This window comes from Asparagus officinalis, chromosome 4 (assembly GCF_001876935.1).
Source record: "Asparagus officinalis chromosome 4, Aspof.V1, whole genome shotgun sequence".
Classification (NCBI taxonomy): Eukaryota; Viridiplantae; Streptophyta; class Magnoliopsida; order Asparagales; family Asparagaceae; genus Asparagus; species Asparagus officinalis.
In genome coordinates this window covers 18,004,965-18,030,014 of record NC_033797.1, presented here as the reverse complement: position 1 = coordinate 18,030,014, position 25,050 = coordinate 18,004,965, and the positions used below count along the sequence as shown (strand labels likewise).

Genomic DNA, 25,050 nt, shown 5'->3' with positions numbered 1-25,050 from the left:
TCTCGGAACGACATGGTTACAAATGTAGCTGCTCATTCTTGTTAACCATTCAATTGTTTAGAGCTACATTTAGAGTCATTGCCTACACACCCCATAAATTGTTTGACCTGTTTAAAGCTTTGGTGCGTTGTACTTTCACCCCACAAATTGTTTGACCTGTTTAAAGCTTTGGTGGGTTGTACTTTCACCCATAAATTTGAGATTTAACTGAAGTGTGAAGATGATTCCTGCAAAAATCATATTTCCAACAGTCTTATGACTCAATAATGTTCAAAAAATTGTGAGCAGAAGTGCGTATTGTTTCCAAAAGAATATTTACCACTTAAGGAGACTTTGTGAGTTGCTTGGTTAGCGTGTTATGTAGCAGCCCTAATTGTTTGTAAAAACAATTTCGGTTCTATAATGATCGACATTGTACTTCGGCATGCAAGTTTATATTTTACAAGTGTCATTTGAATTCTGGTTTGTGATCTGGGTTTGAGGGAGCTCTTCCTTTGATACAGGAAGCACACCATCTTTCGGAGAGCTTGCAAAGGGATGGAAATAATCAAACAATCTCGGAAGTATTCAAACTGATAACAGAGACATGTATGAAATTGTAAGTTAAGCATTCAGTTGCGCGCAACTCACAGTACATTTGTTTAATTTATTTCTGCCTAAATTTTCTTAATAAATTTTATTCATCAATATCCAACCGCTAATGCTGATCTACATTATACAACATTATTGATATTGAGATCCATATTTGCCAAAACAAATATAGTTACTTAAATCTACTTTGTATTCGCACCAAATATAGTTATAATACTAACTGATCTCACATGACGCTGTTTTGTTCCTTCTTATACGAGGAAATTGGATGAGAGAATTGCAGAATGAATTTTCTACCAACAGTCGTACAATGTCCTGAAGATTCATAGAGACCCCTGTGAGATTTCAAACTTCACAATTTCATTGCTTCATTCAATGTTTATACCTAGTAAATTTGGGTGCAAAAATTATGATTATAGGATATGAGAATTGTGTGTACTTGGATATCTTCATTTGTATGGTTATTAAGTTTAAAATTGATCACTATATTGAAATAGTTGATTATTAATTAAGTAGAAATGCAAAATAAAGGAGAGAAAGTGCCACTTTAAAAGATCAAGGGTTTTTTCCTATAATTCCTACACACTTGTTGGCAATTGTTTCGATAATTTATCCAAAAGAATTCTGGAGATAAGTTCTAAAGAATGTGTTGAGCAAGAGAAGAATTTCTCCAGAGCAGGGGTGGTAAATGATCGAATCAAATCGAATATTAAGGTGTTCATATTTATATTTGTTTAAAATTATCGAATTCGAATGCAGACTCTAATATTCATATATCTAGTTTTTTGAATTCGAACTCGAATACTTGGTATTTGATAAATATTTATGAATATTCACGAATATTTATAGAATATCAAAGTATATTTATTCCACTAAAGAATTTGATTTTCAAATAGTATTAAAATTCATAAATAAAAATTATTCCTTTATAATATATGATGTATATATTATATTTAAATCAAAAATTTAATTAGAAAACAGATTTAAGATTATTTAAGCCTTAAAATCAATATATAAAACTTAAACATAAATGATAAGTGAGTTAAAAGTATGACATCATATGTGCAATAATACAAATAATAAGCTGCGATCAAATTTTAAATGAATAGTTAATAGACAAACGAATCGAATATATATCTGGTTAAATTATATTCGTTAATAAACTCAAATAATAAAAAATATTTGTGTAGTGGTAAATGAACTACCGAATCGAATATGACTGAATAGTTATTCAAACAATTATCGAACCATTTATTAATTATTTGGTTCATTTCCACCCCTACTCTAGACGACAAGGATCAACATTACCCATCAAAAGTCCACTAAAAAGCAAATAAAATAAACTACATCGATCTAGAAACGGAAAGCACATTAAATTTGTCCGAGTAGATCTTTGACACACAAGAAGTTCTCACCATGGACCACCCAAACGCTGGTGTATAGTCCTTGCAGTTTGATAAAATCTAAGAAGCTTTCACAAAACCTAAGCATTGTTGTGTTAAAAGAAAAACTCACCTAAAAAAATATGGTTCTTATTATTCCATTTTAGTAATATCATGAATGCTCTTTCTTCTTGCGTTCCCACTTTCTACAACCTTTTGCCTCTTGAAATACTTTTGTGCATGGCTTGATATCTGTGCCGGTGTTTTTGATGGGATGTATAATCTTGATATGGTTTTCCAATCTCCTCGTCTCTCATGGTCTAGTCCCATTAAAAAATTCCTGAAGAAAAATTCAGAAGGATTAAAAAATTCCTTCAAAAGTAAAATAAAAAGAAAGAAAAACTATAAGGTACATAAAGTTATTATAAGTTTCAAACGTAGCAATATAGATACAAACCATCAAATGAGTAGTGATATTGTAAAATTCTGATTTACTGTAGGATTTGGATCTTCTCCCATATAAAAAATAATAGAGAGATCATTATGTTTAATTCCAATTGTCGATTGCTTAATAAATGATTGTGGTTGGTCTACTAGGAATGAATGCAATTCATAAGATGATGTGAAGTGTTAGATTTAGAATGAATCACAACTGTTCATTCAATAATCAATAGTTAGAATAAGAAATAATGGCCTTTCCACTCTTTTTAGCAGTAGAGAAAATTCAAACCCTTTATTGTTTGTTAATTTTATCATAATGTCAAAAAAGAGCAAAAGGGGAAAACAAACGACATGCCACAAATTAGCGGTTTCAAATACACAAAGAATTTCTAAGAAAGTCAAGGGCCAAACCAACCTCAGTATGAAGAACACTATAACAGGAGACCAAACACAAAAAATATAGGGAAATTATCAATTTATTATGAAACTACCTCACAGTTTAGACAAACATTAGGAAACCCTGGATATTATTTTCTAATCATACATCACCCTTTGACTGTTAAGGTTTGTAATGCTCGTGATTTTTCTTTCTTCTTCCTGTTAACAGCATTTTCCCTCTCTCATCTGGATCTAATAAACCTCTCTGTTCGCCAAAAGAAATTTCCTTGGAGATCTCCCATAAACTAACAATAAACTAAGCATAATATACATTCAGGGTGTTCATGATTCCCTAATATCTGATCAAACCGTGAAGAGGTCTCCTAACAATAATTCTAAAATTTATAATATGAAAATTGTTAACTTACCTGTGCTCCTCTTCTGTCCAAGACCTCCCCCTCTTCCTCAATCTTGCTCCAAGTTCAGGATTCCCTTTCTCATGAACATGAGAAACTTCAACTCCAAGAACATCAGAAACTCCGATTTCGAGAGATCTGTTACAATGCACATCAGAAACTTCAAGAAAGTCGTTCTCATGACCATTAGAAGCTATGACTTCAAGAAAGCCGTTCCCATGAACATCATCAGAAGCTCTGGCTTCAAGAAACCCATTGTTATGAACATCATCAGTGAGCATGACTTGAAGAGACCCGTTCTCATGAACATCAGAAACTCCAACTTTGAGAAAGTCATTCTCATGAACATCATCAGAAGCTCTGGCTTCAACAAACCCGCTGTTATGAACATCATCAGTAAGCATGACTTGAAGAGATTCGTTCTCATGAACATCAGAAACCCCAACATCGAGAAAACCATTCTCATGAACGTCATTAGAAGCTCTGGCTTCAAGAAACCCGTTGTTATGAACATCATCAGCAGTTCTGGCTTCAAGAAACCCGTTGTTATGGACATCATCAGTAAGCATGACTTGAAGAGACCCGTTCTCATGAACATCAGAAACTCCAACTTCAAGAAACCTGTTCTCATGAAGATTAGAAAATTCAAGAAACCCGTTTTCATGAACATCAGAAACTTCAAGAAACCTGTTCTCATGAACATCAGAAACTCCAACTTCAAGAAACACGTTCTCATCAATATCAGAAACTCCAACTTCAGACATCCCCTTCTTATGAAGATCAGAAGCTCTAACATCAGGAATATCGTTCTCACGAACAACATTAGCTCCGACTTCAAGAATTCCATTCTCGTGAACATCAGAAACTTGATTATATGAAGGTATATCCCTCAATGTTTCAGCAGTCTCGTGAACATCAGAAATTCCGACGTCAAGAATCCCGTTCTCATGAACATCAGCTGTCTCTCTCAATCCTCCAGCAGTCTCATCAATGAGTCCATCACCATCATGATCACAATCTCCTTCGAAGTCATTTTTGTACTCTGGCAATTTGATCCGGCCCATTTCTATCCTCGTGATATCATGAACCAGTGTTTCGTAATGTTCCTCAATATCTCTCGGACTTTTTCCAGGAAGAGTTGCAGCTATTATTTTCCATATTTCCGGATTTTCAATGCCATAGATCGCCAAAGCATTCACAAATTTCTTATTCTCTGATCTACTCCAAGTCGCAGGAGGACGAGGAGGGCGCCAGTTGCTGAAATTTTTGTTTCTCTCCATCTGGGGTTTTTAAGCAGAACTCCTGGCTTTAATTAGAGCTGGTTATTACATATATAGGGAATGTAAAAGATTGGAGAGGTAAAATTCCAGAGCGTGAGGTGTTTCTGCTGTGCTAGTATTTCAGAAGAGTTGCGACACTGTACAACAACGACTTTGTTGGGGATGCAATTTAGTTTTAATCTTAGTTTTAAAAATTTTCAGTTTGTGAGCTTGAGTTAAATTTGTTAAATACCAGTTTGATATGTTGCCTCTCCGATTAATTCCTTGGGCAATGAGAAATATCCAATAAGTCTATTTTCATCCAAAGTCTTGCAACTCGGAGGAATTTGGTCTATTATGATTCAAGTTTGTTACCTAAATAATTTTATTTGATGAAATTAGATTCTCTCCTATTGAAACCATATACTTGACCTAGAACAGCAGATGATTAATTAATGAACATTAAATATCAACAATCATGATGATTAAAGAAGTGAGGGATTTGATTTCTGCATACATGATGAACGTCCATCCCCAACCCGCAAAGGAGTCTGGCAAAAAGTAAATAAACAAATAAATAAAATGGTTGATAATTTGTTCGTTGACAATCAAAGGTATCTTTCACATTTCAAGCCAATACTTGTGTTTGTCTGTCTCAAAAGATTAATCACTTCCAAATACATTCAGTGCTGCATTTTCTCTTTCCCGATTTGTTGGCTTTATTGCCTTCTTTCTTTTTGTGAAACTAAAGCTCTAACGAAAGATACAATAACTTAAGTTAAGTGAAGGGAAAAAAAAGAGATTTTACATGGGAACTATTTTTTTATCCAAATTGCAATTTAACACCTTATTTTTTTATTTAGAAACCACCTATATTTGCTAACACATTTTCAATGTTGATCATTTCTATATATATATTTTTTAATTTGGGTTGAATAATGAAAAATGTGTGACATTGAGAACATGATATGTAGGTGGTTTCTATAAAAAAAAACACCAAGCTGATAAGTCACAATTTGAACAAAATTAAGGTGATTTTCATTATACAAACCCTAAAATAGATCCACAGAAGAAGTGTAGTACAAAATCGGCGATATATAGTTGAGCAATATTCTTTTGGACTATTTGTACATATAACCTTTAAATCCATATTTGCAAAATCACCCCTCAAATCTCTACATTTGGAAAACTACCCACTAAATCATTATCTTTGGATAGCTTGGAAAGTGGAAATAGACAGAGATCGGACGGATACACGCATAAAGAAAAATTATAAATTACATTTGCTTCCCATTAACAACCTCTTCCGTAAAATACACGAAGGCAGTAGTATGTACGTTGCATGCCCATGCAAACCATTGAATCTACAGGTGAGAAGCATATCTCCACATTCTCGTTTACATAACTCTCATAATACACCAAAAACTTGCGACTTTCATGGTCTATATACTCCAACCCCAATCTAGTTGTCGCCCTTTCTACACTATTATCAACCATTGCATCAAACTCTAGTGTTTTTCCTTTTTTTTCCCCAATAATCATTCATTTACATAGGATCACAGGGGTGTATAGATTTAGGCTCGGTAATTTCATCTATACTATCTTCAGTGATATCATGTATACTTTTTCTTTTGGACTCTTTATTTTTTCCACTCTTTTGTTGGCGGAGAAAATACTTTTGAGCGTGGCTTGCCACTTGAGTTGCAGTCCGAGTCCTCACCGACCATCTTGCTATGTTCCTCCAATCTCCCTTTCCGTACCTCTTCAACCCCTCCAAAAATCGTCTGAAACAAAATTTAATAAGAAACAATATCAAATATTTTGATCAACTTCATTACTGTTGAGCCGATTGATGTGGGTAGCTTTTCTTTTCCTTTTTTAGTATAGATAGTTTGAATGAAACGTCACCACTGAGGGCGTGTTCTGTTAGAAGTGGTTTTTGTTATGTAGTTCTAACTAGTGATATTGAAATCACTCTTCAATTTAAGACTAAATCATATCATATCATATCATACTCTCTTTAAAAGTACGAGTTTGGAAAAATCTTTTCATGATCAATATTATTCTTAACTTTTTTTTAAATATTATATTGTTATCCTAATCTATTCTAATTATCATATCTTCTTTGAATTAGTAACTAAATAATTTATCATATTCATAATGAGATTTAACATGTTATTGGATAAAGAAAATACGTTTGATATAATTCAAATCCTTTACATATTTCAATCCATAGATAAATCTAAAAAATATATGCTAGCCAACGCCTAAAATTTTTTAAACTTTTAAAAAAATATCCTCCAAGTTTTTTTAAATTGAAAACACACCCTAAAATTTTAAAATTTTATTAAAACATCTTAAAAATTAAAAATTTTACTTATTTCAATTCAGTGAGAAATCTGAAAAACATTTGCTAGCTAGAAACAAAAAGTTTTTTGACTTTGAAAAAAATATCTTGTAAGTTTTAAAAATTACAAAAACACCCCTAAAAATTCAAAATTTAAAAATCACATTGAAAATTTCAAACCTATAAACACACTTAAAAACCTTCAAATAACACAAACAACCCCCAAAAATTTATAAAATTTATAATAAACACTCTAAATTTTTTACAAATTGTAAAATAAAATACGCAGAATCATAAAATTTAAATCCTGATAATTTCTAACCTAATAGTACATTAAAAATATAAAAATTACAAATATCCCCTACATAATTTATAATTTATAGAAAACATTCTTAAAGGTTCAAAAATTACAAACAAAACCTTAAAATTCAAAATTCACAAATAACACCCAAAGAATTTCAAACTCATTAGTAACTTGAAAGCATAGGAATTATAAATAGTCTATAAAAAATTTACAATCTATAGAAAAGATTTACAAATTTAAAAAATTACATAAAACCCCTAAAATTCATAATTTATAAAAAAAACACCATGAGAATTTCTAACCTATAGACACTAAATTGAATATACAAAATTACTAACAATCCCTAAAAAATTAAAATTTTACAAAAAATATTATACTCACTTTAAAAGTATAGGTTTAGGAAAACCTTTCATAGTCAATATTTCCCATAACTTTTTGAAAAGAATATAAATGATTGAAAATCCATTAAATTTAAAATTTACAAAAAAACACCCTTAAAGTTTAGCACATTACAAATTACCCCTCCAAAGTTTGAAAATTTTTAATGACTTTTTGTAATTCCTTAATTTCAATGTAATGTTTAATAGTTTTGTGTATTTGTAAATTATAAAAATTTAGGGTGTTTTTTTTTACAATTTTTAAAAATTTTGAGGGTATTTCTTTTGTAGTTATCTAAATTTTCATTGTGTTTTTAGTGTAATGCATAGGTACGTCAATTAATGATGATATTGAAGAGTAAGTTATTCTTAAGATTATTAGGCCATAGTTAAGTGTACAACACATCACTGTTCCTAAGCAGTGTAATTTATATATGTTTGCAAACAATATATACAAAAATTTTCAAACAATCTACATAGTGGTTAAAAGGATTTTGACTCTAATGTACTATTTTTTATAAATTATATTTAATGTGAATCTATCATATAATTTTGACTGTAATCATCATAATTATAATACATTTGATTGATTGATTATATAGGTATATATACCATAGATTACTTTACTTTCTTACATGAACTAATATTTGGCGCTTAATAACTTAAATTATTACTTTTTAAATTTAATACAATTTCAATTCATATTTTTTGCTTGAGATTTATTCTATAGTTAAGTGTATCAAATTAGTAACTAAGATAATCATTATTTATGCTTAAATTAGGATGATTGTAGTTGGTCACTCACAATGAAATTTTCATGAAGTTATATACCTTACTTTGTATATCTATTTGCACTGCCATTGTAGATTTTATAATTTAGTTGTTAATTTGATGTATTAAATTATGTTTCCTTTGTAGAAATTTTTTCTTTGACTTTTGAATTGTGTAATCACTACATCATCATTCTAGCATAGAAAAGACCTCATCTTAAATGACTTCAAGCTAATGTTTGAGTTGAACTGAAGTATATACTATTGCTACTATGTTTATATATTTTTTAAGAAAATCATGTCAACACTTTTTAAACAGAAGAGAATATTCTAACCTCTGATATTATATAAACTAAATATGACCAATTGAATGATTAGCAAAAGAGAATTTACATCAGAAAAGCATGAATAATAGATAAAGATGAAAGATAGTGGCATTGCCAACAGTACTACAAATAGAAAACTACAATGTAAACTGAACCTATTTTGTGGAGCCTAACTATTGGCTATAAGCATTGAGGTTTTCATATATATACTTTATAATTTATTAAAAGGGTTATATAATCTTATATAATAAAATTGATTTAATATTAAATAGTAATATCGTTGTAATGATATCGTTATTAGGGAAAATCCTTCATGAACCAATATGTTCTATACGACATATTAGCTATGCACTCCAAATTCTTGTGCCTTTGATAGAGTCAAAAAGTTTGAATACGAACCTCTAACATGTTACTCTTACAACAGCAAAATCCCCTTAGCAGATGTGAATATTCCAAATGAGTTATACGCATATATATAATACAATTGCCCTAGGCAAGTGAGTTATAATAGCATTTTTATTCACATCGTTTACGATATGATTTGATAGGGACCTTGCATCAAAGAAAAAAAAATTATATTTAGAACACATGGCGAAATATATCACAATCTACATACTCTAATTTCTCAAGAAAATAATTCTTCATACTTTCAGTTTTACTTCTATGATATAAAAAATATACTATAAAATTGAATGAGAATATTAGATAATATAAATATGAGTGAAACCATAACTAAAAGTTAATGTGAATATGAGTCAAACTACAACTAAAACTTTAATGGACATATTACAAATAAATTCATATAAAAAATTCCTTTATGAATTGAATGATCACCCATCTTTTGAAGACTTCAAGATACTAATAAACAGAGATGTTGTACTAGATTAATGTGTTTATAACTCACAAATAGTAGATCATGTGATCACAGTCTGGGTTGAAAGAAACAATGACGATATTTCAATTGAGAGAGATTATTGAGTTGATAATCAATCCCACAAAAAACTTTATTTTTTTTATTTTTATTCTATTTTTATTAATTTAAATAATCATGATATTTAACCACGTGCATTGCACATGCATCTCAACTAGTAGCTTTTAAATACCTCAGCCCATTTGGCAAATAGTTAAAATAGTTAGTCAATTTGTTAATCTAAAGAGTTAAAATTTTTGGTCCATTAGGTTAGTTTATTTTAATTTTTATAGTCTTTTTTTTGTTTGAGAATAAAAAGGATTATAACCATTTTCTTTATAAATAGAAGGGATATCTCTTATTCCTTCTAAATAGGTGGATTTGTAGTTTTGAGGGGTTAACTAATTTTAACCATCTTGAGGGATTTATAGACTCTTCTACTATTTTTTGTGTTTGGCAAATTATAAGGGGTTAACTTAGAGGTTAACTTAGTTTACAAGTTGTGTAAACTTTCTATGTTTGTCGAGGGTTTAACTCTCCTTAACCCCTTATTTAAGCCTTTGCTAAAGGGGGTCTTATAGTTTAACCCACTTTGCACTTATGTAGTGCCATTTTTTTTGGCATTTATATACACCCTAATAAGTTGTTTAAAATTAACACACTAGTACCTTGTATTATGCAAATGCGAAAAAATTTCACTTGAATGTTTCCATATGACATTCATATGCCAAATGATTTTAATTGACACACGAGAATATGCTGGTCAAAATTTTCTTGTTTGAATAACTGAAGGTACGGCACATAAATGCCATAAAAAATAGGTGTGGATATATAAGTGCAAACTGAGAGAAATTACAAGGTAATTAAGTGCTATTTAGCCTCAATTTTAAAGATAACTCTTTTATTTCTACTCTATTTTGCTTTTGCAACAAATTTTAGTGTTCGCTACGACGTCCAATCAAACCTCTATATTGCAATATGATTGTACCTTGGTGATGTCAAAAGTACTAAAGATTGTTAATTAGTGGGTTTGAATCTCATTAAAAATAAATAAATTAAAAGAATTATCCTCTTTACATGGAATTAAAGAATCTCGATTAGTCTCTGAAAATATCTGAAAGCAATCAAATAAATTTACCAAAACTTACTTACATGTGCTCATCCTCCGTCCACGGCGTCCCCCGCTTCCTCTCCTCCCTCTTCGTCTTCGACCCAAACGCTATCCTCGGGCTAAACCCATCATCATCTTCATCATCCTCATACTCCGGTAGTTCCACTGCCCCGCAGTCAATCGCCTCGATATCCTGCACCAGCGCCTGGTAATGAACTCGCACATCGTCCGGGCTCTTGCCCGGGACCTGGAGAGCTATAAGGCACCACCTGTTCGGCGTGCCCTCGGGGTACCGCACCAGGGAGTTCTCAAACACCTTGTCCTCGGACCTCGTCCACGTCCGAGTAAGCTGGGGTTCCATTGTGAAAATTTTATAGGGATGGGATAAAATTTTGGATGAGGTCGAGGGGGGGCGGGGCAATAATTTCTTGTTGATGGGGATTTTTGCCGATCTGATGATGATGACCTGGTTTCGTGGTGGGGGTTGGGATATTTCAAGGATTTTGAAGTTTGGTCGCCAGTAGGACTCTTGGTCAGCTAGACCTCTTGATGAAGGTAATTAATCGTAGTCTGTACACGTGACGTAAGTCTATTGGTCGGAATGTTCGAAAGCAAAGGTGGCCCTGATAACCCGTTAACCCAAAGTAGGATCCGGAAGCAGGAAGTTTTCTTATACGATTAATTACAATCAGGTATGTGGAGGTATGATGTAATTACTACACAAGTAATTCTGAGGTTACATACTTAACTACAATGTTAACCCTGGATTCCAGACAGTAAGGAACTCTTAATGTTATTGGTGTAAATACAATTGGCGGTTGTTCACGTAGATATGCATATTTCAGAGTCATCCGTGTAATTACCCTCATAACTTGGTGTCATGGTGTTCCCATTTTCGTCAAAATATAATTTACACTCAAGTAGTTGACAAGTCTACTTCGACACGTTACACTACAGTTTCCTTAACGACCAAAGACAATCAAGGCCGACAACTCAGCTGACAAGACGAGACGACGCCCCTCAGTGTCGACTCGAAAGGCGGTGTTAGTCGACACGAAAGACGGTGCTAGTCGACCTCCTTCTATTGACAAACTCGCCGCGAGTCCACTCGTCCACTTGTAAGGCGGTTACAAAGTCAGCTTAAAGGGCGTTACTTCTCAGCGAAGCTAGAGAACTATTTTAGTCTTGAGCCCCTATTTTTATGATAACGTGTCAACATCGCATTTAATATAGGACAGACGCCATCATGGCTCTAGCTCAAATGGTCTTCATGACTCATCGGACCACGTGGACCTTGCAATGCCGCCAATCTTTTCTCATTTAATGCTGAAGCGACCTTCCCTCCACTCGCTGATCGACACCTGTAAAGTAAGTGCCGACGTGGCCGCCAGCCCACACTTCGCCACCACCCTCTTGCTCTCGGTCGAAGTGACCAATTTGCCATTGCCACCTAAGTATAAATACATGTATTATTCTAACATTTAGGGTGTTCACAAATCTGATCCTCGAACGCACATACTGCATAATTACAAGAACATACAGTTTTCCTTTACCCCACTCAATTCGTCAGCTAACTTGATCATCAGAGGTACAATAGTGGGAACCAAACCCCATCCTCTTATGTATTTTCTATTCATGCAGATTCTTTAGATACCTAACTCAAAAAACTAGACATAAAGTCAGAGAAGAAAGCGAGCCCTCTTCAATATATAATAAACAGATCCTAGCTTGGATCCTACTGAGTGTGTGATCATATTAACCATCAACACTTAGGACACCGGGTTGTAATTAATCCTTTCTAATAGATTAATACATAATTAGAAATTACTGAAAATCCAGTTAGCTTTTTTATCACAGGCTTTAATATGGAGTTATAGTAGTAGGTCTCTATGCACTAAATTAAAACCTTATTATTAAAATTTAAGATGTATTTCCTTTATTCAAAGGTTACTCTTAATATCATTTTCTTTGGTTATCTTTTCTTCAGAGGTTGTCGCAAAAATGTGTTGATTTATCTCAAATTTCAATTGAACAATTTACAGAAAATAAGAAAACTTAATTTGAAATTTTCAATTTAAGTAATGGGTAGCTGGATTTACAAATAGGTTTACCAGATCCATTGGTATCCATTGAACTAAAACTGTTCCGAGGGTGCATAATTGGAGAAAAAAAGAGGTAGCAGATAAAATACTATATTTTCCAACTTGCACGTTTTGGATAAGGATGAAGAAGGTGGATGCCACGTGTGCGCCAAAACCGTGTAATCCACGCGTAGACGGTCATTTGTTTTCTACTCAACTTGATTACCAAAATTATCATAGCTAATATCCTACCCGTTAGATCTAGATCCGACGGTCGGGAATAGCGGAAGAGGCCTCGGCTATGTCGGCGGATGGTGCGAGTCCAGATGGCGCCACGTGGAAAGTGACGTCATGGAGATTCGCGGAGGTGATCGAATTGAACTGTCTATCCTACGTGGCAAGTGCGCTGCCGCTTGCTTCTTTTTGTCGATTTGCTGAGGACCCGAGGTTGCTTCTCGTCAAGCAAAAGATTCGATGAGATTGCTGTTTGCTGTTTTGTCGATCTAACGTCTTTTTCGATTTACGTCGCGCATGGATTTTGTACGGCTGATCGTACGGCGATCAATGGAGAGGATCAGCTGCTCGGTCCCAAACACATTATGGGTCAAGGTCTAGGTTGCGTACAGACTTGATTAAGATAAATTATTTAATAAAAGATTAAATATATAAAGAACACCGATAAGCATTGCATGACGTTGATAAATGACAGAAAATATTTCTGATATTTTTGTATGTTACAAAAAGTCCTATTATTCTCTTATAGTTGGTAGACGCTTCCTATACATCCTCTACTCCAGTGACATATACCTAATAAAGAGATAACTCTGATCAATGAGCCTTATTGCATATAATAAAAAAAAATTTAACGATAATTCGTGGTTAATCTCTATAATAAGAAGGTTGCAGCTATAAGTAATTCTAATATTTTACGTAATTATTCTTCTTCTTGACAGTTAAATGTTCATAAATTTTGCGTTCTTTTTAGGAGGCAAGTTCACCATAAGATTCTACTTGCGATATTTTACTGAATAAGTGATGTTGATGTTAACGCTTCAACCGCTGTATTTAATGACTGACCTTAGTAAAAGGTGCAATAGGCCTGCTAGCCCAAGGCCTGTCCAAGATAATTGGGCGTATTAGTTGCGTAAAGGTTTTTGATTGCAGAAATGCTATGTGGACCGGGCCGTAAAGCACGTAAACAACGAAAGTTTTTTTAAGTTTTGATCAGGCAACTATGGCACTAATACTACACTGACAAGGGCTCATTGTTTTCAAAATATTTAGCAGATTTTTAGGATCCGTTCAGTCTAATCTATCTGTAGATCCTTACTATCCATTAACGGGGTGTTTGTTTCAAATCTTATAATTTTAGGATATGGATTTCACCATGGGATTTGAAATCCATAGGTAATTTGTTATGGGTTAGGATTCCTAAAACTTTATTTGTTTCAACAATATTTTGGGATTTGGAATACTATAATTTATAATATTTTTGTTTGTTTTAAACTTTTTGGAATTTGAAATCCATAATTTATATAAAGCTTTTGAAATCCACCCAACATCCCACATGAAAAAGAGGATTTTACAAATCCTTAAATATATTATTTTTTTATTATTTGGGGATTTAATATCCTAAAACTAATTTTGAAACAAACAAGTTTTATGGAATTCTAAAACCCCAAAAAACCTCTTTTTACATCCCAAACCTTGAAATGCACACCATATCCCAAAAAAATGAAACAAACACCCCCTTAGCAAAATGAGCCGTCACCTCATACTCATCATTGCTACACACACAGATATACATACACATATACATATAATATATATACATATATACATGCATAATACATATATATATATATATATATATATATAGTGTTTGTTTCAAATCTTATAATTTTAGGATATGGATTTCACCATGGGATTTGAAATCCATAGGTAATTTTTTATGGGTTGAGATTCCTAAAACTTTATTTGTTTCAACAATATTTTGGGAATTGGAATACTATAATTTGTAATATTTTTGTTTGTTTCAAACTTTCTGGAATTTAAAATCCTTAATTTGTCTAACACTTTTGAAATGGACAAATTTTGAAAATCGACTTTTTTTTAAATTTAATAGGCAAAATCGACCGTGTAACAATAAAATGAGCAAAATCGACCCTTTTTTGCACGGGACTGCTAATCCCGTGCAAAAAAGGTCGCTTCTGCAAAAAAAATTCTCCGGTGCTCAACTCATCCCCTCATTCCCTCTATCTCTCTCCTTCATTAACCCATCCCCTCTCCATCTCTCTCTCCCTCTCCTCCAATCCCACACCAAAAAAAAGACGATCCTGTTAAAAAAATCAAAATCGACCCTCCTCCCCCAAATCCCCCCAACACTCTCCTCCCAAATCCCCCTGCACTGCTGCACCACCAGCACCGACACCTTCACTGGACAGCGGGGGAGGGCTTGGGTGGTGGCGCGGCTCGACGTGGCGGCGGGTGGTAGCGTGGTCGGGTGGAGTTGAGTTCACGGCGGCGTCGGGGCTGATGGTGGTGGAGATGATGAGGAGGCGGTGGAGAAGGGGATTGGAGGGAGAGGGGGGCTCGGGTCGGAGCTTGGGCTCAGGGAGGTGGTCGGGTGTAGGTCGAGGAGGTGGGCGCGGCTTGGGCGGCCCGATGGCGATGGAGGAGGGGCGTTGGGCGGTGGAAGTGGAAGAGTTGGTTGGGCTGGTGTTTGGGGAATGGAGGAGAGAGAGAAGGGGTGATGGGTTGCTGTTGGGTTTGAGGGAGAGGGAGGAGAGATGGAGAGAGGGAACGGAGATGAGAGAGGGGTCTGGTCCTCATACGCACCTCAAAGCAACGTAGTTACACAATTTCGCTTATGATTCAGTTATATGTCCGTGCAGCTTTAGAATCAACCCCAGACGTGAGTAACTGAGGGTAGAAATGAAACTCACAGCGTACGCAGTTAACAACTAATCCCACAGAAAGTTAGCTATTTAGAAGTAGAAGAAATAAATAGCGGGAGGACTAATATGAAGTAAGGACAAATTTTGAAAATCGACTTTTTTTTAAATTTAATAGGCAAAATCGACCGTATAACAATAAAATGAGCAAAATCGACCCTTTTTTGCACGGGACTGCTAGTCCCGTGCAAAAAAGGTCGCTTCCGCAAAAAAAATTCTCCGGTCCTCAACCCATCCCCTCATTCCCTCTCTCTCTCTCTCCTTCATTAACCCATCCCCTCTCCATCTCTCTCTCCCTCTCCTCCAATCCCACACCAAAAAAAAGACGATCCTGTTAAAAAAATCAAAATCGACCCTCCTCCCCCAAATCCCCCCAACACTCTCCTCCCAAATCCCCCTGCACTGCTGCACCACCAGCACCGACACCTTCACTGGACAGCGGGGGAGGGCTTGGGTGGTGGCGCGGCTCGACGTGGCGGCGGGTGGTAGCATGGTCGGGGCTGAGGGGAACGGAGGACAGCGGCGGCGGCGAGCTGGCGGAGGAGGTGGAGTTGAGCTCACGGCGGCGTCGGGGCTGATGGTGGTGGAGATGATGAGGAGGCGGTGGAGAAGGGGATTGGAGGGAGAGGGGGGCTCGGGTCGGAGCTTGGGCTCAGGGAGGTGGTCGGGTGTAGGTCGAGGAGGTGGGCGCGGCTTGGGCGGCCCGATGGCGATGGAGGAGGGGCGTTGGGCGGTGAAAGTGGAAGAGTTGGTTGGGCTGGTGTTTGGGGAATGGAGGAGAGAGAGAAGGGGTGATGGGTTGCTGTTGGGTTTGAGGGAGAGGGAGGAGAGATGGACAGAGGGAACGGAGATGAGAGAGGGGGTCTGGTGTGGGATTGGAGGAGAGGGAGAGAGATTTTTGCAGAGAGAGAGGGAACGGAGATGAGGGATGGGTTAATGAAGGAGAGAGAGAGAGGGGTTGAGGACCGGAGAATTTTTTTTGGAGAAGCGACCTTTTTTGCACGGGACTAGCAGTCCCGTGCAAAAAAGGGTCGATTTTGCTCATTTTATTGTTACACGGTCGATTTTGCCTATTAAATTTAAAAAAAAGTCGATTTTCAAAATTTGTTCCTTTTGAAATCCACGCCACATCCCACCCAAAAAAGAGGATTTCACAAATCCTTAAATATAATACTTTTTATTATTTGGGATTTGATATTCTAAAATTTATTTTGAAACAAACAAGTTTTATGGAATTCTAAAACCCAAAAAAACCCACTTTTTGATCCTAGAATTTGAAATCTCACCCAAATGCGAATTTTTTTTTAAACAAACACCCCTAAGAGAAGCCCTTCTTTGTACACACCGCAGGTAATCTGAACAGTTCAGCCTAATCTATATGTAGATCCTTACTATCCATTAAGAGAAACCCTTCTTTGTACACACCGCAAGTAATCTGAACAGTTAGAATGTTTCAATATGGTTCCTACGGCCTTGAGTTCTATCTAGACTAGATTATTAAAATTAAAAATAGCACCCTTATGATTGTGTCTATTTTTCATAAAATACTTAAAACTCCCTTGAACTTTAGACTATTAAAAAAGCCCTCACACTTGCAAACCAAAAAAGAAAAAAAGAAAATAAAAAAGAAAGCAGTCCTAGCATTTGTAAGAATCAATGTAAATACTCTCAACCTTGCAAAAATTAAGGAAAATGTCTTCATATTTTGTTGTCATGCATGGATCGCATGCACCAAGGTATTAGTATTAACTAAACTAGTTTGCGGTCCGTGCAAGGCACGATATTTTTTTTTTTGCTACAATAATCCCGCTTTTTTAATATTGCATGATTTGAATTTTTGGAAGTGCTACAGTATCCCGCTCTGCTACAGTACCTTTTAACTGTTACGGTATACCCGTGTGCTACAGTAATATTTTTAATTAGTTATTAACTACAGTGTTTATGCTACAGTAAATATTACTGTAGCATTTAATGTAGCATGAACAGTGAATCTCTGATCCTCCTATTTGTATAAAGGAATAGATAAAGGAAGTCAGCCTAAATTTATAGAGGCTTGGTTCCCTCTATCTAAAAGCTAGCTTTTAAGTTTTAACAAATTATATTAGCGTCAGCCTCATGCTGCCCATTTGCAAGCCAGCCAAATAGGTCATGATTCCGAGCAGAACTAGACTAGTGCAGAACATTTATATATTTATTAATTAATTTATTTATGAGAATAGAGCATTTATTAACAGGGTTCCATAAATAGTAAACGATAGTTGGCAGCCCTCTGCCGCCATTAATTTAACTGGCCCATAAAGCCTTTTGAGTTGGCCTAGCAATAGTGGGCATCTTCTTCTTCATTGGGGGTGTGTGAGGACTAAATTGCCCTTCTCCCAAACCAAACCAGGCCAAGTCCAAAAAGGCATTTTCGGCAATCCAACTCCCAAAGTTACTGTTTGAGAGTGGATATAGCAAACATGCCTTGCTATGTGAAAGGACTACCATTAACAGATGGGTGGGCCTAGATTTACAGTTTGAGGTACCCCGTACCCATACGAGAACCATGATGTGGAAACTGATCCTCGTGAAGCTTTATAAATAATTAATGTAACCTGATCAGACGCTACTATTGGCTTTTATGATAGGGGGCCAGAGTCATAAATTGGACAGGATAATGTTCAAAGTTTGGGGCCTGCCTTGATTCTTGGTTTAGTTCTTGCTCAATCTCATTCAATAGCAAACGACCAGTTCTTTATGTAAGTGGTTAATCTAATTAGATGTGTATTTCTAGCAGCAGGACTAAGCAACATCACTTCGGGGGTGTTTGGTATATTGCAATTGTAATTGCAGCAAATATTGCATGCAGTAAATGTTGCATGCAACATTTGTTACAGGAAATTATCCTCAAATCTTTTATTCTGATATTAATTTACACTTTTATTATGATACATGTATTTCTAAATACAAGTTTAATGTTTGGTTAGACACAGAACTCATTAGATTTTGTATTTCTTTGTCGTAAGAAATACATCTCTCTTGAAAATCACGTGTTTGCTTCTTTTCAAATACAAAACGGTCTACATTTTGAGTTAAAATTCACTAACTTGATGACGCGTCATTATTATTATTTAGTTAATGCATGGACTTGCAATATTTGTTGGCTGCAATAAATATAGTAAATTTTTTCCTAGAAAAGGTAAATCCAATTACCATTTACAACAGCCTTGTTGCAAACCAATAAACACTAGAAATAAAAATTTGGTGGCAACTCATGCGGTTGTAAATACATTTATTGTCAGACAAATAGCCCCTTAATTCATATATACGAGAATAGAGAACAGCAACTCTTACCATCTCATACATTATATTACTAACTAATCACGATTTTGTACAAAAAAACAACATTTGATCAGTGGCAGTACTGAGATAACAACTAGTAGCAACATCACATAGCACACTAACACGCACGTTCTCTCAAGCGCGCAGCCATACGAGCACTAAGGTTCTACTTTCAACTTACCAATTTACTGCTACAAACACATCACAAATTCAAAAGGAAAGAACACTAAACTAAGTGGCATGCTCATGGAATTCCTATAATGGGAAAGAAAGGCACATAGTAGCTTGTAGGAGCCAACCCCCATTCTTTCGGAAGAGGAAGATCAACGGTCTTCGAGGATCCGATCAAGGACTTCTTCGAGGGACATGAAGAGAGGAAACTGAGAGGAGCAGATAAAGTGTAGGTGTACTCTGATCCTTTCGCTTTGACAATCCTACTGACCATAGATTTCTTATAGGAGCAAAGTTGTTCTGGTCCTCCAACAAGTCTAGCAAAGCAATTGGGAGAGCTTGAAGAGATTTTCGCTTCAAAATAACCCTTGTCATTGGTTAATGTGGTCTCTTGTAGCTTGTTGTGCTCACACTCAATCGCAACTGTTATTCCTGCAGTAAGAGAGCAGGAGAAAAAAGTTAGGGAACCATGAGCATTTTGTAATAGTTTTTGATAGCTTAATTAGAAAAACGATTGATAATTGTAAATATGTCCCTCCTATTATAGGAGATTTGCGCTATTATAACTAAGAATTTTCATTAGTAGTTAGACACCATGTCGTCCAAATATAGCTATCTCTCTGTTACCTAAAGACCTCATGTGACATCAATGTGCTGGAGAGGGATTCCCTCGTGTTTCAGTATTTGCATATTTATCTCCTATTCTCTTATAGGTGTTGAACAAATTATCCATATATACATACGTACAAACAAATAACGGAGAATGAAAACAACTAGATGTAGTAAGTGACAAATCTCCTGTTCTAAAGGGGTGTAAAATGATGATATTTAAAAGAAAATACTCAGGAGAAAGAACCAGAGAGGTCGTAGCGTAAGTGACAATCAAGGCAAGAGACTGATCCTTTTAGCAAATTGCATGCTGAGAGATGAAGGGATGCAAGAGTCAGAGCTAGGAGGAAAGCTCTTAGTACCGAACAAGAGAGAGCCATGGAAGAAATTTAGCAAAAGTTTTTGGTTGTAGTAGTTTTAGTGTCGACCTTAGTAGAAATGACACCAGGTTTCATATATATAACAAGTAGTAACTGATGCTAAAGGCAAAAAAGAAGTTATAGAATGAAAGAGGATTGATTGATGGTAAAAAAGAGTTGGTGGTGGAAATTAAATGTAACTGTTTTTTTTTTTTACATTCACCGTGTCCGTACTTTGCGCTAAATGATCATCACCTGCTCTGTAGTATAAAGCTTTTTTTCCAACTCAGAGAGAGGATACTCCCATCCGAGGGAGAAGACTACTCAACTTTTGCCTGTTTAAATATTTTGTACTTTGCCATCAAACTGAATTACTTATACAAATCCATTCTGAGACCCAGTTACCATAATGGATGCTTCATCCCTGAAAAATAATGACTACTTCTGGATTGAAAAATAATGACTAATTTGAGGATAAATTTTAAAAATAGAAGAGGATGGTTCGGTTCCTGAAGCTCCCATCGTTGCGGGCCCCGAGGAAAATCAGTTGTACGTATCCTAATCCCGACGTGCAAAGAGGTTGTTTTCAAAACATGCAATCCGCAAGGCAAAAAACCTTACCTTTGCGACAAGGTGTTGGATAGGGAATTCATAATCTATTTTGGTAACATGAGGTTATTAGGATTCCTAGTCTATTTTGGTAACATGAGATTATTAGGATTCCTAATCTATTTTGGTAATAGGTTATTAGGATTCCTAATTTGATTTGGTTTTGATTTAGAATTCCTAGTATGTTTATGATTTTAGGATTTCTATATATATGGAACAATTGGAAGAGAAAATTGGTGGAGAAGAAAAATTGGGGATATTTGGAGCACAGAAAAGAGGTATTTTAATTGGTGGAGAAGAAAAATTGGGGATATTTGGAGCACAGAAAAGAGGTATTTTCTGAGCTATTTGTTTAAGATTTTGTTTGGAGAGATTAAGAGATTGTTGGTGAGATTAGTTTGTTCCTTCGAGTGATTTGTAATATCAGTTTGTACTCTTTTTCTATTAGTGAAAACCCCATCCCCTTCTTGCCCCGTGGACGTAGGCAATTGCCGAACCACGTAAAACTATTGTGTTTGGATTTGTGCCGTTGTTTTGATTTGTTTGGCCTTTATCTCGACGTTTGTTTGATTTGGTTCTCGAAGCACGCCCGTTTGGTTGTCACGCTTCCGCGACGCGCACAACAATTGGTATCAGAGTTCCAGATTTCAGATCTAGGGTTTTGTCTTGGTTGGAGGAGTAGATCAATTTGGAAGTTCGGCTAGGGCTTCGTTTGGTGAGAAAGGTGGGATCTTTTTGGTAAAGACTCTATCTTTTTTAGTTTGGATCTATTCTTCGTTTATTCCGCATTGGTTTGTTGGCGCTTGGGCTATTTGGAGGAGTAGATCGCTTTGGAGGCTCTTCGAGGGCTTCGTTTGGAGATAAATGTGAGATTTTTCCTATTTGTGGATCTCGTTGCCGTCGTGCGGGGTGAGATCGTTTGGAGACCCTTGTTAGGGTTTCATTTGGAGGTAAAATTCTCTCCTTTATCAGTTTGGATCTATTCTTTATTTGTTGGTGCTTTGAGATAGTTGGCCGAGATAGAAGGTGTTTGAGGCCATTGGAGGTGCTATCAACCGCAGAGTTGATGATATTGTGATTAAGGGCGTCAGGAGGAATAACCTATATTACTTGACTGGAGGTATAGTGGCAGGTGGAGAACTGGCGACTTCTGTTGATTCGACTAGACTGCGGCATTTGGGACTTGGCCATTCCAGTATTGATTCCTCGCATAGATTGAAAGAGGGTGTAAAGACCTGCAATTTAAAGTCCAGTGAACATGTTGATGTGAGCAAGAAGACCGAGGTGAAGTGTGGCACCTCTATTCACCGTGCTAATGGTCGTTCTAAAGGAGTTCACGTGGATGTTTGGGGGCCTTCCAAGGGGGCATCATTGGGAGGTAATAGGCGTTTGGTTTCCTTTGTTGGTGACTGTTCTAGGCGTGTTTGGGTTGCAACCAAATCCCTTTTGGAGAAAGTCCTAGTAGTATCTAACAGATTGAAGAAGTGTGTGATAGACAGAAAGGTGAAGGTACTCCATTCTGATTTTGATGGGAGGTACAAGATGGACCTATTTCTGCATTGGAGCAGAGCTCATGGCAGTTTGAGACACTTCATTAGTGTGGAAACTTTGAGGCGACAAGGTGAGATGGCAGATTTGGTCAGCTGTTCCTTTCTGGAGGAGGATCGGCGTTTGATGTCGAGCATTGGCATTGGTGTGCAGGCTACGACATGTTTGAGCCGTCTCATGTACAGGTTGCCAACTGCTGCATGTATATATATGGGATCTGGTGGAGCTGCTTCAGATTTTGGGTTACGTCGGATATTTGGCTACCCAGCACTCGGTCACATCGTGGATGTGAGATTTGATCTGATAGCACATTTGGGATTCAGAGGCGTGTTTGATTATCAGGTATTGGCTTCTGACTTTGTTCTGAGCAGGCATGTTACGTTTGACTCTCAGCAGGTGGAGAGTGGTGATCAGATCTTTGGGACATCGCAGCGGGTGGAGAGTGATGCTACTCCACGTTGGGTGGAAACTCCGGATCATACTGCATCATTTGGGATTCCAACTGATGTGACACAGATTGGGAATCGTGTTGATTTGGATGAAGATGATATATAGGTTGATTTATTCGAGTACAGCTGATGGATGTAGTCTGGATATGGCCATTGGTTCATCTCAGGTGGAGATGTTTGGATTAGTTCAGTTTGGAGCCATTGGAGGTGCTATCAGCCGTAGACTTGATCGTGATATTGGAGAAGGGTTGCGAACTCTTCTAGTGGATTGAGGCCTTTGGAGGCCATTTGGGTGAACTACGTGAAGGCTTGATTCCTTGGACAAGAGGATATGTAGGCAGTCAGTTTTGATGCAGCTGGTTTGGTGAGTAGATATCGACATTTGGGTGAGTGTTCGCACTCCCGTTTGGGTCTCGACTTGTGTGGATGAAGTCCGTTGTCATGAGTCCGTTGCCGTGGCGTACTGGACGCAACAAATGAAGCATTTGGTTTGGTCGGTGTCGACTCAGTTTTGAGAAAACTTCGCCGAGGTGGAGAATTGTTGGATAGGGAATTCCTAATCTATTTTGGTAACATGAGGTTATTAGGATTCCTAGTCTATTTTGGTAACATGAGATTATTAGGATTCCTAATCTATTTTGGTAATTGGTTATTAGGATTCCTAATTTGATTTGGTTTTGGTTTAGAATTCCTAGTATGTTTATGATTTTAGGATTTCTATATATATGGAACAATTGGAAGAGAAAATTGGTGGAGAAGAAAAATTGGAGATATTTGGAGCACAGAAAAGAGGTATTTTCTGAGCTATTTGTTTAGGGTTTTGTTTGGAGAGATTAATAGCTTGTTGGTGAGATTAGTTTGTTCATTCGAGTGATTTGTAATCTCAGTTTGTACTCTTTCTCTATTAGTGAAAACCCCATCCCCTTCTTGCCCCGTGCACGTAGGCAATTGCCGAACCACGTAAAACTATTGTGTTTGGATTTGTGCCGTTGTTTTGATTTGTTTGGCCTTTATCTCGACGTTTGTTTGATTTGATTCTCGAAGCACGCCCGTTTGGTTGTCACGCTTCCGCGACGCGCACAACACAAGGAAGACAAGATAAGTTTATAAAAGGTGTGCTGGTAATTAACATATATACACATGTTTTTCGGTTGCACAATATTTGTTGCGTTTACAATAGAAGCGTACCAATCAATCCCGAAGAATGCACAAATTTACCATAAAGTTATCCACTGAAGATTCATGAATTAACCACATACATACGTCCTGAGTAACAAGTGGATATCATGCATATATATGCCGCCAACCCGCAAAAAGTTAGCTTGGTCAAATTCAAAGCTATCTAGGTGAAGTGGATGGATCGAGAGATGTACTGTTTCACTTGAGAGATTAGGACACACAACATTAAATCCACAACAACTCCATGGCTCGGAGTTGAGAGGGTGGACATAATTAATGAAGAGCTCTCTGTTGCCTGCAGTTATGAATCAATGCTGCACATGTTAAAAGTAATAAGACAATCCATGGAGCAAGTAGTACTTAATTGGTAGCCTTCCAATGAGCAAGAAATATCTCGGAGCATAGACAATGAGTTCATGAAGGACTAGCAGGAGAGGGCTTCGGTTAAAATGAGATTTTCACCATATATAAAAGAGAGCCACACTCAGCTCACGTAATTAACAGTAGGATTGACGTGGTTTGATCTTTCTAACGTGGAATTTATCGCAAGAGCGAGTCTCACTTGCACAACATCTCGACCTAACGTGAAATTTAGAGCGTATGAGTGCTAATAAAAGGGTTAGTTTAGACGGTATATATGAATGAAAACACCCACCAAAGTAACTATTCCCAAGTATAAAACATAAGCAAAATCTAATGGACAGGGGGGCCGGGTATGGTTTAATTTCAGCAAAATATTGTTTGTGTAAAAGAAAAAGTTCGTTTAAAACACAGCGAGGCATCACAAGATATGATCACCGCTCGTTACAAAACCGGTTTAAAACCCGGCACTGATTTAAATTTAAAATTTTTCGATAGAACAAAGCTTGAAATTAAGAATTCATAAACATACGCCTTCAACTAGGCTCTATTATCGATAGCAGTGGAGTCATCTAAAACTTCCGAACATAAATACTCAAAATTAATTCGCTATAACAAAGAATAAACATAAATCATAATCGAGATGCAGATAAAATTAATAAGGCAACTGTGGCCCCAAATAATAATCGATTTCTTTGTCTAATTATTAAAGCGACAATAAAAATAACTAATAACAAAGAAAAAAAAAAGATTATCTAACTTTGTCCTACGTCTACTTTGTAGATTTAATGCACGTAA

At 36.2% G+C, this 25,050-nt stretch overlaps 3 protein-coding genes across 3 annotated transcripts; all 3 read right to left on the bottom strand.

The window, feature by feature from the left end:
* LOC109836792 lies at positions 1,946–4,604 on the bottom strand. The gene is made up of 2 exons (XM_020404800.1): positions 3,221–4,604; positions 1,946–2,313 (listed from the first exon to the last, which is right to left on the bottom strand). Exons 1-2 carry the CDS (start codon positions 4,486–4,488, stop codon positions 2,127–2,129), a joined length of 1,455 nt encoding a protein of 484 aa, XP_020260389.1. The 5' UTR covers positions 4,489–4,604; the 3' UTR covers positions 1,946–2,126.
* Positions 5,602–11,076, bottom strand: LOC109836791 (transcription factor DIVARICATA-like). Its single transcript, XM_020404799.1, has 2 exons — positions 10,654–11,076; positions 5,602–6,251 (listed from the first exon to the last, which is right to left on the bottom strand). Exons 1-2 carry the CDS (start codon positions 10,971–10,973, stop codon positions 6,014–6,016), a joined length of 558 nt encoding a protein of 185 aa, XP_020260388.1. The 5' UTR covers positions 10,974–11,076; the 3' UTR covers positions 5,602–6,013.
* Positions 18,953–20,195, bottom strand: LOC109836790. The gene is made up of 2 exons (XM_020404798.1): positions 19,996–20,195; positions 18,953–19,571 (listed from the first exon to the last, which is right to left on the bottom strand). Exons 1-2 carry the CDS (start codon positions 20,126–20,128, stop codon positions 19,213–19,215), a joined length of 492 nt encoding a protein of 163 aa, XP_020260387.1. The 5' UTR covers positions 20,129–20,195; the 3' UTR covers positions 18,953–19,212.